The 16,681-nt window shown below is 38.4% G+C and overlaps 1 protein-coding gene across 1 annotated transcript in view; it reads left to right on the plus strand.

Annotated features, from left to right (window-relative positions):
• The first annotated feature begins 487 nt into the window (after positions 1-487).
• Positions 488-16,681, plus strand: part of IL6ST (interleukin 6 signal transducer) — a 32,519-nt gene continuing 16,325 nt past the window's right edge. The window contains exons 1-7 of the mRNA XM_008932088.2: positions 488-599; positions 6,797-6,877; positions 7,437-7,748; positions 9,236-9,368; positions 10,657-10,817; positions 11,154-11,305; positions 13,740-13,899. Coding sequence (XP_008930336.2) covers positions 6,811-6,877; positions 7,437-7,748; positions 9,236-9,368; positions 10,657-10,817; positions 11,154-11,305; positions 13,740-13,899 — 985 coding nt within the window. The 5' untranslated portion in view covers positions 488-599; positions 6,797-6,810. The remainder of the gene's footprint in view (positions 600-6,796; positions 6,878-7,436; positions 7,749-9,235; positions 9,369-10,656; positions 10,818-11,153; positions 11,306-13,739; positions 13,900-16,681) is intronic.

Here is a 16,681-nt window from a genome sequence, read left to right on the forward strand (position 1 = left end):
CGGTTCAGCGCGGTTATCCCGTCCGTATCCCATTCCCTTCCCTCTCCTGGCGCCCTCGCGCCCTCGCCCTGAGGGCGGCCGCTGGCCGAGGGGCCCGCACGCCGCGGCGGGAGCACCGGAGCGTTCGTCCGAGGGCTGACAAGCGATTTCAGCCGGGGATCTTGGCGTGGGCGTCGTCCCTTGCCGCCCACTCGTTCCGCCGGGCCGATCGCCAGCCGTGCCCCCGGCCCGTGTTCCCGCCTCGTCCCGCCTCCTCCCTCCGGAGCGCCGGTCGAGCTGCCCCGGTTTGACGTCTGCCGAAACGCGACACGACCTCGCCCGGGCGTGCGTCGAGTCCCCGTGGAGCCGCTGCCGGGGTCCCGCCCGCGGGAGGAGGTCAGGCCGAAGGGTGTCTGGGCTCTCCCCCGTGCGGAGTGGCGAGTGCCGGCGTTCTGCGCTGACGGTGGGGCCGCGACCGTCGCCGTGCTCGCGTCTGTCGGGCACTCTCGGCTCCCCGATAAGCTCGGCCGCGCTATCGGCGGGCATTTCCTTGATGGAAAGATTTGCGCTTTGTTGCCTTCACCACAAGAGGTTTGCTCTTGTTGCCTGTGGATGAGAAGGTGGGAAACTGCTGGCCTTGAAAGAGACGCACGCTTGTTTTTGCTGCTGGTCCAGGAGTGATTCCCTGAGGAATCGGGGAGGAGCGGGTGGGTGCAGTGGTCAGTCTCGGTCCTCTGGTAATTTCCAGGGTGCTCCGGAGCTCCAGTCATCCCTGTAGTAGGGTTGGGATGCTTTCCCTAGAGAAAACAGGCGTCATTATTTTCTTCTCTCAGATGATGAAACTGAGGCACAAAGGAAAGCGGTCTGCCAAGTGTGTTGGCAGTGCAGAGGAGAATAAATACCAGTCTCAGTTTTCATCCTTGTGTTAGGCTGACTAGGAGTTTGCCAGCTGGTGGCCTCTTATTACTTCTGAGGCATTTCTGAAGGAGAAACCTGGGAGTAGAATTATGTGGGATTATAGTTTTGTCGTTGGTGATCTGTCCTGTCACTAGGAGGGGAGAAAAAAGGGGGGGATCCACAACTTGAAGAAATTGGATAGTTTTGGGGGTTAATGGTCTTTTTTCTTTCACTCTCTTTTTTATAAAAACATAAAATTTCTCTTTTTATATCCTGTTACTTTCAGAGGAATAATTATGTAAAAGATATCTCTAGAGCATCTAACTTCTGAACTCAAAAGATTTTTAATCCGTTATGTTGATGTATCACAATAGGAATGTAAGAGTGGGTGACGAAATTTTGAGATTACTTCCTAGAAGCTGAGCCCTAGAAGTAATTATTTGAATCTTGTTTACATGTCTAGAAATGTGATAGCTTCAAGTAAAGCCAATATATAAATATTTTTGGCTGTGGGGGGAAGATACATGCACATCCATGAGTACATAAAATGCAGATACACCGTTTCCTGTGTCGCTTGTCTGGAGGATTAGCACTAGCACAATTACATGAAAATAAATAAACTTGGCCATTTTTTTAGTAATGATTTTTTTATTAGCGAGAACTGTCTAAATTAGAGAACCAGCATTGGTGATGATTAGGTTTGACTTCAAGATGAGTGCATGGAATGCTAAAACATTATTTTGTATAAATTAGTTTGATTTTTGGACTAAAGCTACTCATTAGCTTTGAAAAAATCCTGAAGTATTTCAGAGAGAATTATTTACAGTTTTAAGAAAATACCAGGAAGAACTTAATTATTGCAAGCAAATATTTGGTTCCTCTAATTAAATATTTCAGTAATTTTAATCTGTGTCCCTTTTTGGTTTTTCTTATTTTCTCCTCATTTTTTATTCTGAGTGTTATACTAAAACCCCAGAGGTAGGGAGAAGCCTCCTTCTAGAGACAAAGGAATGAGTAATGTAGAGAAAATACATACCTATAGACTGAAAGGGATAGAGATAATCACTTTCTCATAGAGAGATTTTAAATATGAGAATGAATTTCAGAATATTCTGTACCTATAAGGAATGTTATGTAATATTTTCAAGTGCTTCTCTTAGAGGTGTTTGGTGTTTTTTGAGCCTCATAAAGATTTCCAAGAAGGAAGTAAGCTTGGAGGAAGGAAGGAAGGAAGCTTGCAGATGAAATACTCTTTAATTAGAAAGCAGTTACTGTTGGAGTAATCAAAATTCCTTCAGAATAGCTACAGCTTTTAGATGGACTTTAAGTATCTGTCTGGCTTATTGTAGAACCTCAAGCTGTAGCTGCTTTGTGCAGTATCACTGGCCCTATCTGCCTGAGCTGTGTGGATTCTCAGTGAGAGATTACCACTTGAAGCTCTAAACTTTGCTCTTAATTTTTTTGAGGAATTTCTGTAAATCCATTTGCCAGCAACCTTTGGTCTTCCATGATTTACGTGGTGATGAGCCTTAACAGACTGAACACCTTCCTGTGGGGGTTGTGGTGTTATCTGAACTTCCTGACTTGCAAGACAAGTACATGTTTTGGCTACAGTCTCTTAAGCTGACATTGTCGTTTGCAGGTCATTTGGAAAGTAATTGTCACCTCTCTGAAACGGAGAGGTGATAATTCGTTATATGACATCTGTATTCATTTTGAGGTAGTTCTCATGATTTATGAAATAAGATTAATTTTTAAGACTTCTCTCTTGCTCAGAGAATAATAATACCTGTTTTGGATGAATGCCTGACACTTCTTCAAAAACAGGTCACAGGTTAATTATAAAACGCAACACTGTTGCTACTTTGTGCATATGAAGCTTGGCTTTAGGGTCGTTCTTAGTTTTTCATAGGACACTGCCTGAAGTATCAGCTTAAGGTTCAGGCATGAAGGCTTAGTGCTTTCCTTTCAAAATGGTTTCAGGATGTGAAGAAGAATAATAGAAGTTCCATATGATTTAGAGTTTAAATGGGGTGATCTCATAGCATATAAGTTTTGTAAGTCTGTCTTCGCCGAAGTAATCAGAGCGTTTTAACAGGTTTTCTTCCTCTATGAGATTACTTATGTTGTGAGTTAAGGACTGTTACCGACAGTAAATTGACTGTGTTGGTTTTACTCTGTAGTATTTTGATGCACTTTGATCCCTTGCCACTTAGGCAGACTAAACTGAGAATAACTTGACAGACTTCAAGCATCAGTTTCTTTCGCTGTCTCCCTTTTGTCTTCACCTAGTGATGCACAACAACTGCGTAAGTGTTGATTTGGCTTTTTGGTTTTTTGGGGTATTTTTTATGAAACGCATCTGAACTGACTAGGTGCTTCAGTGTTAGTTCAGCATCAGGTTTAATTTGCGCCTTAGATTCCTAATACTATATACCAGCTTTGGGCTCTGCATAACGAGTGAAAGAAACTATTGAGTTTTCTGTTGTCTAAACTAACGGCTTAGTCTGACTTAAAGTAGTTGATGGTGAACAGTTAGTGATTAACATTTCTGTTGACTGATGGCACTATCTTTTAAAGCTTGGGTTGGCTTATATGCAGGGTGCTTTAGCATTTTTACATGCTCAGATAAGAAAATGCTACTTTGCAGAGAAGTATCTTCCTCATTCTAATGTGAAGTATGGGTCCTTGTTTTGTTAGTTACAAGCCCCACCATTTTTTTTCTTCGTTTTTTTTACAGCCTTCATGTAGGCTAGATGGATGGAGGTGTCTAGTGTAATTCTGGTTCTTTCCCCTAGAACTAAATTATTAAAGTAGCATACATTAGAAGGGATTGTAATAGACCCTTTGTGGGCTGGGAGGTGTGTAGCTTCAGTCTTCTTCAAACTGTATTGATCAGCGAAGGAGGGGAGAAGTAAAATACGTCAGAATAGCCTAAAGCAGATATATTCTGAATTGTAGCATGATTTTGACACTTCTAGTTGCAGCTGCTTGGTTCCCATACTGTAGGTGGGTGGGCTTTCCACTTAACTCTCCTTTGCAGATGATGGAGCATGAGTCTCGGTTCTCTTGAGCTTTAGGAGCTGAATGCAGTACCACAATTAAGTACCATAACCTATGGAGAGTTCATTGCTCCCTCAAAACAGGTGCTAAATTTCCAAAGTGCAAGGTAGTGTAGAGATTTGGACTTGAGCCTCTCAGATGTGAATTAATCTGCTCAGGACAACTGAAATGTAGTATTCCAAGCCTGGAAAACAGTTGAATACAGAAATGGCATTTATTTTAAAGGATAGTAATTTTATTTAAATTTCCTATGAAAAACATCATACTGTAGGACAAAATCTGTGATAATTCCCTGTTATTGTTTACTTCTGATGACTGTTGCTTTTTATTTATTTTCAGTTGCTTTGCAGTTGTTTTTTTTTACTAACCTGAGCCATACTTAGTAACTGCTGGTATGAAAATTATTGAATAGTTTTGTGGAAGTATTGTTTAATCCGAGTAAATAATGACCGAAAAGAAAACCAGTAACTTTGCAATGATTTAATACTTAGTTTAGCTGACACTGCCATTATTCTAATGTGGTGCCAGATGACACCAAATGGGAGACAACTGTTGTATTGAACATCATTTTAAAAATTTTCCTTTTTACCTTTTTACATGTTTCATTCTTTCCCCTTCGGTGTGGAAGGTGCTTCTGCTGTTGTTTTGTGACTGTTGGCAATTAGCAGTGAAGTGGAGCTGCTGCTTCTTTCCATCTACCTTGTAGTTGCCCTCAGGATTCTGATGAATTTCAGATCTTCCCCAACTCAAATTGTCCTACTTAAATAGTTTTAAATGAGTTTTGCTTAAAGTGACAGAGCCTGAGGTCTATCCATAATAGAGCTCAACAAACTTTAGGTAGCAAGCAGTATTCTGAATTTAGCATGCAAATTTATACAAATTTATGAAATTAATTGGGATTTTAAAACGCAGAAATGCATGTGTAGGTAGAAACCTTATTTTTCAGATATTGGAGATATTACGTCCAAAATAAGCAAAAATCAATTGGTGTAGTTATTTTACTGTAGACTTGTAATAAATATCCTAAGATGTATTGCATTTAAAGCTGTATAATGGTTCTGTATCCAACCCAGTGAGAGTTCTTGAGTGGAACATAGGAAAAATTAATAGCTTTTAGATTCTCAATTCTGTGAAACTACGGTCTGATGATAAATATCTTGTTATTTAGTCAAAAAACAAACCAGCAAACTTCTAGTGACAAATATAAATGCTTGTTAATATGATTAATAATGTCAAGTCTTTCAATCAACAATGCTTCTAGTATAAAGTTTATCTGTAGGAAGTATTGGTGGGCTTTGAGTAATGGACTTGCAAGAATAGATGCAAGTAAAGATACTGCTGGGTGATTCCAATGGGTTTTTAGTTCTTGCTGAAAGACATCTAGGTTGGTAAACCCTACAGAGATGCTGCTATAAATGTTTGAGATTGGCTTCCATTTCGTTGTTGTTCCTGTGAATAGGGATTTTCCTTACATTACACTGTTCATCCTGATTTGAAAAAAAAAAAAAAAAAGAAAGCTTGTGTTGATGTATGAGATTTTGGCTTGGTGTGGGTATATCCATGCTTAAAGATGTTGTCTAGTTTTACTGATCTGTGTGAAATGCCTTGTGTCTTTCTGTCACTGTTAAAGAGCAAATTACATGCAATCAAAGCAAAGGAGTGTTTACTATCATAAATGGCAGTTTCTTTTTTCTTCTGATAATAGTAAATGTAGCTTATAAATTTTCCTGTCTAGAGAATACTGTGAAATACCTTTAAACATTTTAGTGAGTTGCCTTTTACAGAGGGATAAAACTCAGAATACTAGTTTCCAAAGAAGCTGTCAGGTTAGTGAAAAATAAAACTGCAGAAACCAGGTTGCTATAGGCAATCTCATCTCAAATCTTAGTAAACCTAGAAAGTCTATGTTTAGTTTCTAGCTGTATGAACAGTATGAAGACTGCTTCTAGAAATCAGCTAGTGTGCTAAGTATCCTATTTAACTGAGCCAATCTACCTGTCCTTGTAAAGGTATGTAAGTACGGCTAAAAATAAAATAGCTCATATGCTTAGTAAGAATGGTCACTTGCTGTTAGTAGTTTAGGGCTACTTTACAACTGCAAGTTGAGAAAACCAGAACAGACTTTGTGGCTTCAAAACAACTGGGGTGGAAGCTGCTGTGTGAATGCTTTAGTTCCCCTGAACTGTTTTATAGATTTGTCAAAACTGAAAATGAGTGAGCTCTGCTGAAATATAAAAATAAATAAGATGTTATAAAAAGCTTCCCAACTTCTGAGGAATTATGAACTCCCTTGTAAGGTTTTAAAGAAATAATTATTGCTTTTTCTATAGTAGACAACAGTTTTTGATATGGAACCTATTTTAAGTCACTCTTGTGAATGAGATACATGGTTTTGTGATGAGTTGTTCTGAACCTTGTCCAAAGCCCTTGAAAGCTAGGTGAGTATGGTAACCATAACCAATTTCATAGGGATATATTTTAAAACCTGAACCCACAGTGTTATGCTCTGTATTCTAACTGAACCTCCCATGGAAGTACCAGTGAAGTTTGTTTTCATATACAAAATGAAAACCTTAAGCTTATACATTTCTTAAATTTGTACCTGATGAGGCTTTAAACTGCATCAATTGTCTTAAGTAGACATTTAATTTTGTTTTAGCAGTGAGGGAAATGAAAACAATATGCCCATTCTCCCATTCTTTCTCTAGAGTGAGAAGATACAAAGTCTTTCAGGAAAGTAAATATGCATAAGTGAGAAATGATCTTAAAGCAAATGCAAATCTGAATTTGACATTGATCTAATCTAAAGAGTAATAGTTTAAATTTAAATATAGATATGTATATCTCTCTGTTACAGGAATTCCATGCAGCATGTTTTCTGGGTGGAACTGGGTGGCCTATGGACTCTATCTGCTGCTGAATATTTGTTCTCTTGAAGGTAAGAGTTCTGTTTTTCAAACACAAGAGACTTGTAGAACTTCTTAAATCAGATATTTGAAGAACATACTTGTTTTTGTCTAGATACTTGTGGGATGGGGACAGAAAGCAAGGTGTATTAGGATACCTGCTGTTCTTCTAATGCTAGTCCACCACAACAAAGGTCCACACTTACCCTGATTTTTCTGTTTTAACTTTCTTAACAGGAAATACCTTTTTATTGCAAGAGTAACTTCAAGAGTAATAACTTCTTCCTTCAAAACATATAAACATTCAACCCTAGACTCTCCTCTCTCTAAATGCCCTTGTTTATGAATAGAGCTTTTCTTGCTTGGTAAAATGCTTTTGCAAAGCCTAAGGAGCACTGCACTGGTTTTGCCCCTTAGATCTGCTTGGTGGTTTACTAATGCATTTCAGTTTTATAACTATCAAGTACTACTTAACTTCCTGCTTAGACATGTGTAGTATTTTTAACATTACACTAGCAGTGTATCAGCAGTATTGATTATGGAATGCTCTTTTGTTTTTAAAAAAGGTAAAATTCTTTTTTTTCTTTTTAGCTTCAGGTGGACTTGTGCAGTCATGTGGTCACATCATCCCGGAATCTCCTGTATTGGCCCTTGGTTCCAATTTCACAGCATTATGCATTCTGAATGAGAGTTGTCTTGACTTTGGCAACATCTATGCTAGTCAAATTATCTGGAAAATTAAAAATAGAGTGGTGCCTAAAGAACAATATCGTGAAATAAACAGAACAGTTTCCAGTGTCACATTTAATGACACTTCTTCACTAGCTACTCCTCTGACATGCAACATTTTAGCAGATGGACAGATCGAACAGAACATTTATGGAATTACAGTTACAGTAGGCTGTGAGTACCATTTTTTTTTCATGTTACTCTGGTCTTTTGAGAAACAAGGGAAAATGAAAACAATGAAAAGTGTGCATTTCTTGATACACTTATTTTCATTCCCTCAGTTCCTGGATAGTTGTCAAAAAATAGTGTCAAATTACATGACGGCAAAGCTGGTAAATATGCACCGAATAAAGTTTTCTAAAAAGTGGAAAATACTCAGCATTTTCAGTGTTTGAATAGGATGAAAATAGAACAACAGGAAAACCTTCAAGCAGGAAGATTTGAATTACAGAACTAAGATGTGGATTTAACAGAAATAGATCCTAGGAAATTTACTTTTCCTTACTTCTTCTTCTGTGTCAGTGTTGATTTTGAATTTTGAAATTAATGTTTTCTTCACTAATGGATTGAGAAATACTTAGTCCATCTGTGTCACTATAGCTAACCTGAACTGCCTTAAGGATGGAACGTATTACTTGTATTACTTTACCTGTAAACATAAGGAAATACTTGTAACTCATTATAAACTTCCCTTGTTCTAGAATGATAGTACTTGTGTAGTTCTGAGCAAATGTTCCTTGAGACAAGACTGAGGTCTTCAGAAAGTGGCATGAAAAACTTAATATGCTACTTCTTAATTACTTGGTATTCTGCTTATGGAATAAGTGTTCAAATGTCCTACATATCGTATGATATGGCTGATGAATTATGTTGTCTCCTGGTGTTGGCAAAAGGTACTGCAGTTATTGAATGGTCCACTGGCTTGAGTTCACAGTTTAGACTAATGTGGTTCTAGCATGACTTACAAAGTACTTTCACAGAAAAGTAATGTTTCCTATTTTAACTTCTGAGGAGTAAATATTTCACTGGAAAAGATGTGACAGATAAAACATATGGAAAGGTGAGGACAGATAAATTATGATAAACTGAAGGACAGTACAGATGACATTCTACACTTGTAACTCACATTATGTATCTTGACATGCATTTGTATTTAAAGCTATTGTATTTTGATTTCAGTTAAAGAAGAACTAAATAATGAGGCTAACAACAGGTTTGAGAAGAATACAATATAAGTTTAAGAAGGAAAGCAAATAGTTTTGCTGCACTCTGAAGAAGTTTCTTACACAGTACAGTGCACTGATGAAGATCCCTAATCTTCTCGCATGCATTTGCAGCTAAAGCATCCTGTATGAAGTAAAATATATTTAGATGAGAATTGGTTGATATCAGATTTTCTGCTTCAGAATGAGAAATCTTTGTCATTCCTTGCTGGCCTGTGCTTGTTCCTTATACAGCCTACTGTTTTTCAAAGCAGCTGGTTAAACTTCTTGACTTTGATTGCTGGATCATACCTTAGCACTCTTTTGCCACCTCCTTTAGAAATCAAATTGAGTAAATACTTCTGATGTTCACTAAAATTGCCCTAATGGAACACTTTGAATGATTCCTACTGGGTTGAAGTGTGTGTATAGATTAATTATTGCTAACTTTCTGTACAGTGCCCCCAGAGAAGCCCAAGAACTTAAGTTGCATTGTGCATCAGGTGTCAAAACTCACAAATCCTATGACTTGTACCTGGAACCCTGGAAGGCATACATTCCTGGATACTCAGTTCAGATTAAGATACAGATGGTAAGTAGCCCTCTATAGAATATCTGAATAGTTGTGAAGAATATTTGTAGGCTAAGCCAAACTTCCTTGAAATTCCTTGATGCTTTGGAAAAGTTCTTAGCATTTAAGTCCAGTTTTCTGAAGCATTGTTATCTGTCTGGTTTGAGGGGAAAGGGAAGAGTTAAAGAAGTTGTCATTGAAAATAATTCTAAGTCAGACATGAAATTTGTTGCTGCACTTATTTTAGAGTAACAACAATCTCATGGTTTTCCATTCTTCAAATACATGATAAGTGTGGCTTGACTACAATATGCCTAATAAAAGGTGGCTGTACCCAAATTATGTATTTTTCATTTTTCTGAGTTGACTGTTCTGCCCCATTCTAAACAAGTAGAAGAGGTCCCTGCCCATTGTAGGAGGATCAGACTAGGTAACCTTTACAGGTCCCTTCCACTCCAGACCATTCTATGATTCTAAGTAGAGAAACCAGCATATAGTGACTGAATTTTGCAGATGTATTATCTACTCTGCACTTCATAAGAATCGTGGACAAACACTATTCTGAATTGATCCTAACATGAAAGCTTCAGCAAAGTATTTCTACTGTGAAAGCAAATTAAGTATTTTTCAAACTCTTCAAATGGTCTCTTGTAGTTTAAAATGGAATGAGCGGAATTGTTGCTCTGCTCTGGAAACAAGAGTGACTGCCTTCAGCTTTCCATCCACCCAGTTCTGCTAAAGTGTTGTGGTAACAGTTGTGGTAGAAAGTATGCACAGATAGAAAACCTTAATGCTTTGCAAATCTCCTGATGCCCTAGAATTATCTACTGTTAATGTAGCAGAGGTGGTGAACAGAAATTGTGTTGCACCTCTAACACTGTACTCTTGATGGGTATACAGGTAGTACTGACTACATTCCTTAATGCATAAATATGCTTCTATTTAGTAGCCATGTTGCTTTTGATTAGTTGTATCAGTTCTTGATCTTTATCTTTTTAAGCTAAATCAGGTTTTTATACAACTTTAATTAAAATACTGTGGCTTGTGCTTTTGAAGGTATGTGACTGGAAGCCAAGAGATTTTATTCTGGTTTCAATTCTAATGCAATTATGCATTTGTGGCTGAACAAGCCATTCTCATATGTTTACTTTTTCTTCTCACCCCTCTGCTTACAGAGATAAGACATAGGGGTGGTAGAGGGGAAACATACAAAATAAACCGATTGATTGCTCTGATCTACTTTAAAATATTCTCTAAAGCAAACCAAACTTACTGCTTTGTACCTTGTTTTTCCTTCTCTTTTATTTAGGCCACGAGAGAATTTTCCCGACTGTATACCGAAAGATGTAAACAATTCTTGTACAATTCCTGATGTTCAGTTCTTTGTTAACCTGGAGATCTGGGTAGAAGCAGCAAATGCTCTTGGGAAGGCTGAATCTGATCCCCTTGTTCTTGATCCCATTGATATTGGTAACTATATGCCTGTTAAAGCTTTAATAGTACATTGCTGCTTCTGTGAATATTGGTGAATTAGTATGTTAATGTTTCTTCACTATAAAAATTAACACTGCAAAAATGTTGTTGACTAGAATTTGAACTGTGCTGGGCAAAGGTAGGGGCAGAGAGATTTCATCACAATTCAGATAGTAAGTTCATGTTGAGTAGTCTGCTTTAGAAAATAACGTGAAGTAGCAGGCATTTGAGCTTCTGAAAGGCTTTAATGGTAGTGTTGCAATAGAATGTACCAGCTCCTAAAATCATTGTAAAATACAGCTGTGGAACTGACTCTGACTTCTTCTCTTCTAGTTCAACCACTGCCTCCACACAATATAACAGTCAACTCAGGAATACTGCCAACTGTCCTGAAGCTTTCCTGGGAGAATCGTATTTCATCTGCTGTGATGAAGCTGAAATTCAATATTCGCTATAGGATCGCTGGTGACACAAACTGGATGGAGGTAATACCATTTATGTCCCTTGCCACTCTTCTTGTGTTACCCAGCCATCTGTCAAACTGCAGAAGTTTCCTCACTGTTGCAGTTCAGAGCATTCACTTTTATGTCTTTACACCTTATATGCCTACCCATGGTAGTTTATCTAGCCTGTTCATGAGGGCTGTGAACTAGCAGTTTTTTGGCACACTGTGAGTACAGTGACCTTCTCTTATCTTTGTGGGCTTCTCTGCTGTCCTCCCTATCACAGTGCAGTATGTTTATTTTGAATTTTTCTCTGCATATGCAACATACAGAACATTCAGAAGTTTCTGCTTCCCATGCACTGCAAAAACAGTGATCTAAATGTCATTTAGAGCTTGGGTAAACACTCTACCATTCTGGAATGCTTTTTCGAACTTACTGTACCTGCATTAGAGCTGCAATAACCCCAAGCAGTGGTACAGCCTTGGGGCAGAGTGGTTAGAAAGCTGCTTGGCAGAAAAGGACCTGGGAGTGCTGGTTGACAGCAGCCGAACATGAGCCAGCAGTGTGCCCAGGTGGCCAAGAAGGCCAATGGCATCTTAGCTTGGGTCTGAAATAATATGGCCAGCAGGACCAGGACAGTGAGTGTCTCCATGTACTCAGCACTGGTGAGGCTGCACCTTGAATCTTGTGTTTAGTTCTCGGCCCCTCACTACAAGAAACACGTTGAGGTGCTGGGGAGAAGGGCAGTGAAGCTGGTGAAGGGTACTCAGCCTGGAGAAAAGGAGGCTCAGGGGAGACCATATCACACTCTACAACTACCAAAAAAGAGGTTGTAGCGAGGTCAGCGTCAGTCTCTTCCTCCTGAGTGAGAAATGTTAGGACAAGAAGAAATGGCTTTGAGTTGTGCCAGGGCAGTTTAGATTGGATGTGAGGAAGAATTTCTTCATGGAAAGGGTTGTCAAGCATTGGCACAGGCTGCCCAGGGAAGTTGTAGAGTCACCATCCATGGAACTGTTTGGAAAGTGTCTAGATGTGGCATTTAGGGACACGGTTCAGTAGTGGACTTAGCAGTGATAGGTATATGGTTAGCCTCAGTGATCTCTTCCATCCTAAATGATTATGTAATTCTGTAAATCTGGCTGCCCTGCATACGTTCCTTAAGTGTGTTGCAGTCAAGGAATAGGAAAAGAGTAAGGAATATGCCTTGCCTTATTACCATCATCAAGATCTGTGGTGGTTTTTTTTTCTTCTTTTTAATAGCTTCTCAGTTTTTCCTTACTTTAGGCCTTCTATCAGAGCAGCAGTATTCCAGAAATGCTCTTTTTTTTCCAAGATCTTGTTTCAGTGCAGAGGCCTGAAAACATCCTGAATTCCATGACTGTTTGGAAGGAAATCTGCTTCTGATTTTACCAAAATACTATATTTGAAGCAGGTGGCATAACTCAGCTGCCCTTGTGGCTTTAGATGCAGAGACTATTTATTAAGATCACCTGTACTGATATTTTAAAGAGCACTGACCTGCACAGTGTAGTCTGCAGCTCCAGGATCTGTGGATATTTTGTCTTTACAGGACAATAGGGCAAGTTCTTTTAACTTGTCTTGCCCTTTTACCATGTACACAAAACCATTGAAATAGTAACTTTTAAATTAGCTGAACTTGCTTAGCTGTGGTAAATTTTGACTATCTTGGTAATTCTTTGCTCTCAAGATTCACCTCTTAAGTGTCCTGCATTTATGTTTTATCTGCAGTTATTCCTCTTGCAGGATTCCTCACTATAAAAACATTGTTGCAAATGGAGTAACATGTGACAGAGTCAGTGTATGTGTATGTACCTACTTGTGTCTATTTACATCACACCTGTTTTCGTACATAGACAGTAAGGTTATTTTTCTGGCATTCAGTTGCTCACCTAAGATAAACAAAAGAGCCTATGAAAATAAACTAATTTATTAGCAAAAGTATAAACTACTTCAGAATTATTTTCACTATCAGTTAAAAAACATTGTTCTGTGTCAGTGGAAGCAATGATCCTAGCCTCTTTAGCTTTATAGAAGGTTTCTAGCAATCAATAATTTTGCAATCAATTATTAAGCAGATAACCTAGCGAAGTTCTGAAATGTGAGACAGGGTATTACAGATCAGTAAGTAGCAGAATTAGAATTATATGAGAAGGAAGGAGAGAGAGATGTATAAGCTAAAATAACAGAATATGAGAGATTGTCCTGAGGTAGGTGCTTAACTATTCTAGTGCATGTATGTTGTTATACCCGGTAAAGACACACAACTCTGACTGAATCTTTGTCAAACAATGGTGGAGAATTGAAGCTTTTGGAAATAAGAGGGGAGGAAAACTGTTGTTTGTTACAGGCGTGTATGCAGTGGGGAGCCCTACTGGATGACAGTTGTAGTAGCACACAACTCAGCTTTACAGTATTTTGATCAGTGCCTTTAAAATCTTTCTTCCATGTATAGATTCCTTCTGAAGATACAGCTTCCCCAAGAACTTCATTCAGTGTTCAAGGGCTCCAGCCCTTCACAGAGTATGTCTTTTCCATTCGTTGCATGAAGGAAGATGGAGTGGGCTACTGGAGTGACTGGAGTGAAGAAAAGACTGGAATCACTACTGAAGATAGTAAGTAATATATGAAAGTAGGTCACTGACTTTCAAAGTGTGTGAGTGTTCAGCATTTTGGCAATAGCCAGCTGAAGTTGTGTATCCTCACTTGAGTTTCTTGATTAGACATGCAACAAAGCTCTCCTGAGTTACTTTCAGCACTGACTGACTTGACCCGTGCATTCCAAGGAGCATAAGAATAGTTTCCCATTAAGCCAATCTAGCGGTGCTTCCTGAAAACAGCTGGAATGGGAGGTAGGGAAGAAGCTTTCTTCACAGAAAACTTCTGTGTCTTCTAGAGGAAGTCTTCTAGAGGAGATGTAGGCTTTATGCTTGTTTTTTTTATTCTGAAGGTTATCCTCTGTAACAGAAGTTATTCTGCCTATTAGGAAGTGTTGTATTGGTAGACCTACTGCCTTAGTTTGTGAACAACATAATGTTTAGGACACCAGTAGATAAAGTTGTAGTTGAACAAGCATCAACAATTATGAAACAGAAGATTTTACTCACATAGGATGCATAGACTTCTTCACAAACTTCGTAAAACAATGATACAAAATAATGTGCATATAGTAAGTATAGCCTCTTGTGCACCAAAGCATCTAAATAAAACATTCTGATTTATTTTAACTTTTCCTAAGGTTTTCTGCATCTGTAACACTTTCTTGCTTATTAGTCACCTACAGCTGTCTCTGCGCTGTCTTGTACTCACTGTTTACATTATACACATAGTAATCAAGAGTCCTGCTGCTCATCACTGATATGGTTGTCACTGTGAGAGGCATAAGAAAGGGAATGCCATCTATAAAAGTCATCTCAGTTTAAGCAAGATTGAGTTTATGTGGAAGATAGTTTTATTTTGTTTATAATTAATCACAAAATTCAATTTCTTTAGTGTTCCTTCTTGATGATGTACCATTGGAGTTGTTGTTTTATAGATCTGACTTGTAATATCCCGTTCCTTTCAGTAGGGGTGAACACTGCTTGCTATGGTCATAATTTAATGAGGAAAAGTTCTTACCAACTTCATACTTAAGCTCTTTGGGGGCAGTATTTGAATCGTGTTTAGTCTTTCACAAAATGACTTTGCAAGCAGGATACATACAATTTCAAAGTGTAAACTTTAAAGATACACAAAAGGTAGCAAACCACTAGGTTTAAAGTTCACAACCCTGTTTAAAAAAAAAAAGCTGCTTAAGAGTATCAGTCAAGCCTCAACTTTCAGTGCTTTGTGGAACAAATCCTCAGCATTGTAAAACTGTTGCCATACAGTAAATCTGTTCATGCTACAACCAGCTCACCAGCTTGCCTGGCCTTTCACTACTTGCAGTGCTTCAGTCAGCTGTTATGACATTGTCTGTTTACATTGAACTGCATCTTCTGCAGGTGTGCTACCTCAGCCTGGTCATATTCGTATTCCTTCAGGACAGTGGCACAGAGACTGCACTCACTGTCTTCTAAGATGTGTGTCCACTGCATTCCACAGCACATTTTTTAACTTCATTGGTTGCTCTGAGTTGCTCATGAACACACTCATTGCTTGAAATGTCTCATGGCATTAAAGTAACTACAGCTTGCTGTGTTATGAATTCAATAGACTTCTCAATTCATGGAAATCACTGCAGTATGTCCCCACTAGAGTGGCTCTCCCTCAAACTTGTGCTTGAGTACAGAGATTGTACCTTCCGTCACTGAGTTGTGCTAAAACCATTAGTTGAGTATATTTTTGTTACTGATGTTGTTTAGCTGTTTTGTTTTGCATCATTTAGTGATTTAGCGATTGTGTCAAGCAACTGGAAACTCGTATGAAGTATAAAGTTGCAAAACAATAACTGAGCAGTAAAATCACATTAAAATCACACCCATGCATTTGTTACTGTGTGAAAAATCCTCTTATCAAATAGTAATTTCTTACATTTTTCCATTAACAGAACAAAATTACGTGCAGCATATATTGAAACACAACCTAGACCTATGCATTTGGCCTTTTAATTTGCTTTCAGTATAAAACCCCCACACTTTCATCAAGAACTTAGCTTTCTGTGGTCTGTTTTCGTTTTGTCATTCATCTTAGTAACCTGCATAGTCTGAACTGGAACTAATTCAACATCTTTAATAGATGTTTGAAATGTTTTTGAACCTGTATTGGTGTCAGAACACCCTACATTGTCTGGTTTGTTGCTAAAGGTAAAATGAATTAATTTCAGTGTGCAGTAAGCTGTTGAATACCTGTGTCATTGTGATGTATCACCATACCATTGTGATACATTGTAAATGAAAAAACAGTGGTAGAAAATACAGTGGTAGAAAAGCATTTTAACTAATTGTCATAACTAGTCTTCCTAATGACAATAGGATAGTCACACTTTTCCTACATTGCTTACTAATCAGATAGCACTTTGTGCTATTATAGGAATAAGTTGAGAGTAGGATAATTTCCTATTCTGAGTTCACTTATGGACAACTTAAGAGGTGTGGTCACCTCTTGCAAATGCCTAGATACCCTCAAAAATTTATAGGATAGTGGGATAACTTTAATTGGAAAGGAGGTTATGAAGTCCATAGTTTCGTGATTCTTTTTCTACCCAGTGTCAAGCTTAGACAAGGGACTCCAGGTTGCAATTTTGGCAAAACTAAACCAAAACTTTGTTAATATATTTTTATTTTTGAATTGCAAAGACTAAACGAGAAACAAGCAGACACTGGACACTTGAGTTACTTATATGGTTGTTATTGCCCTTAGTCAAACTAGAAAATTGACTTCTGAATACTGTGCTTTGTCTATGACTGTTAGACCCAC

This window comes from Manacus vitellinus, unplaced genomic scaffold, assembly GCF_001715985.3.
Source record: "Manacus vitellinus isolate BGI_N305 unplaced genomic scaffold, ASM171598v3 scaffold_36_pilon, whole genome shotgun sequence".
NCBI classification, from domain to species: domain Eukaryota; kingdom Metazoa; phylum Chordata; class Aves; order Passeriformes; family Pipridae; genus Manacus; species Manacus vitellinus.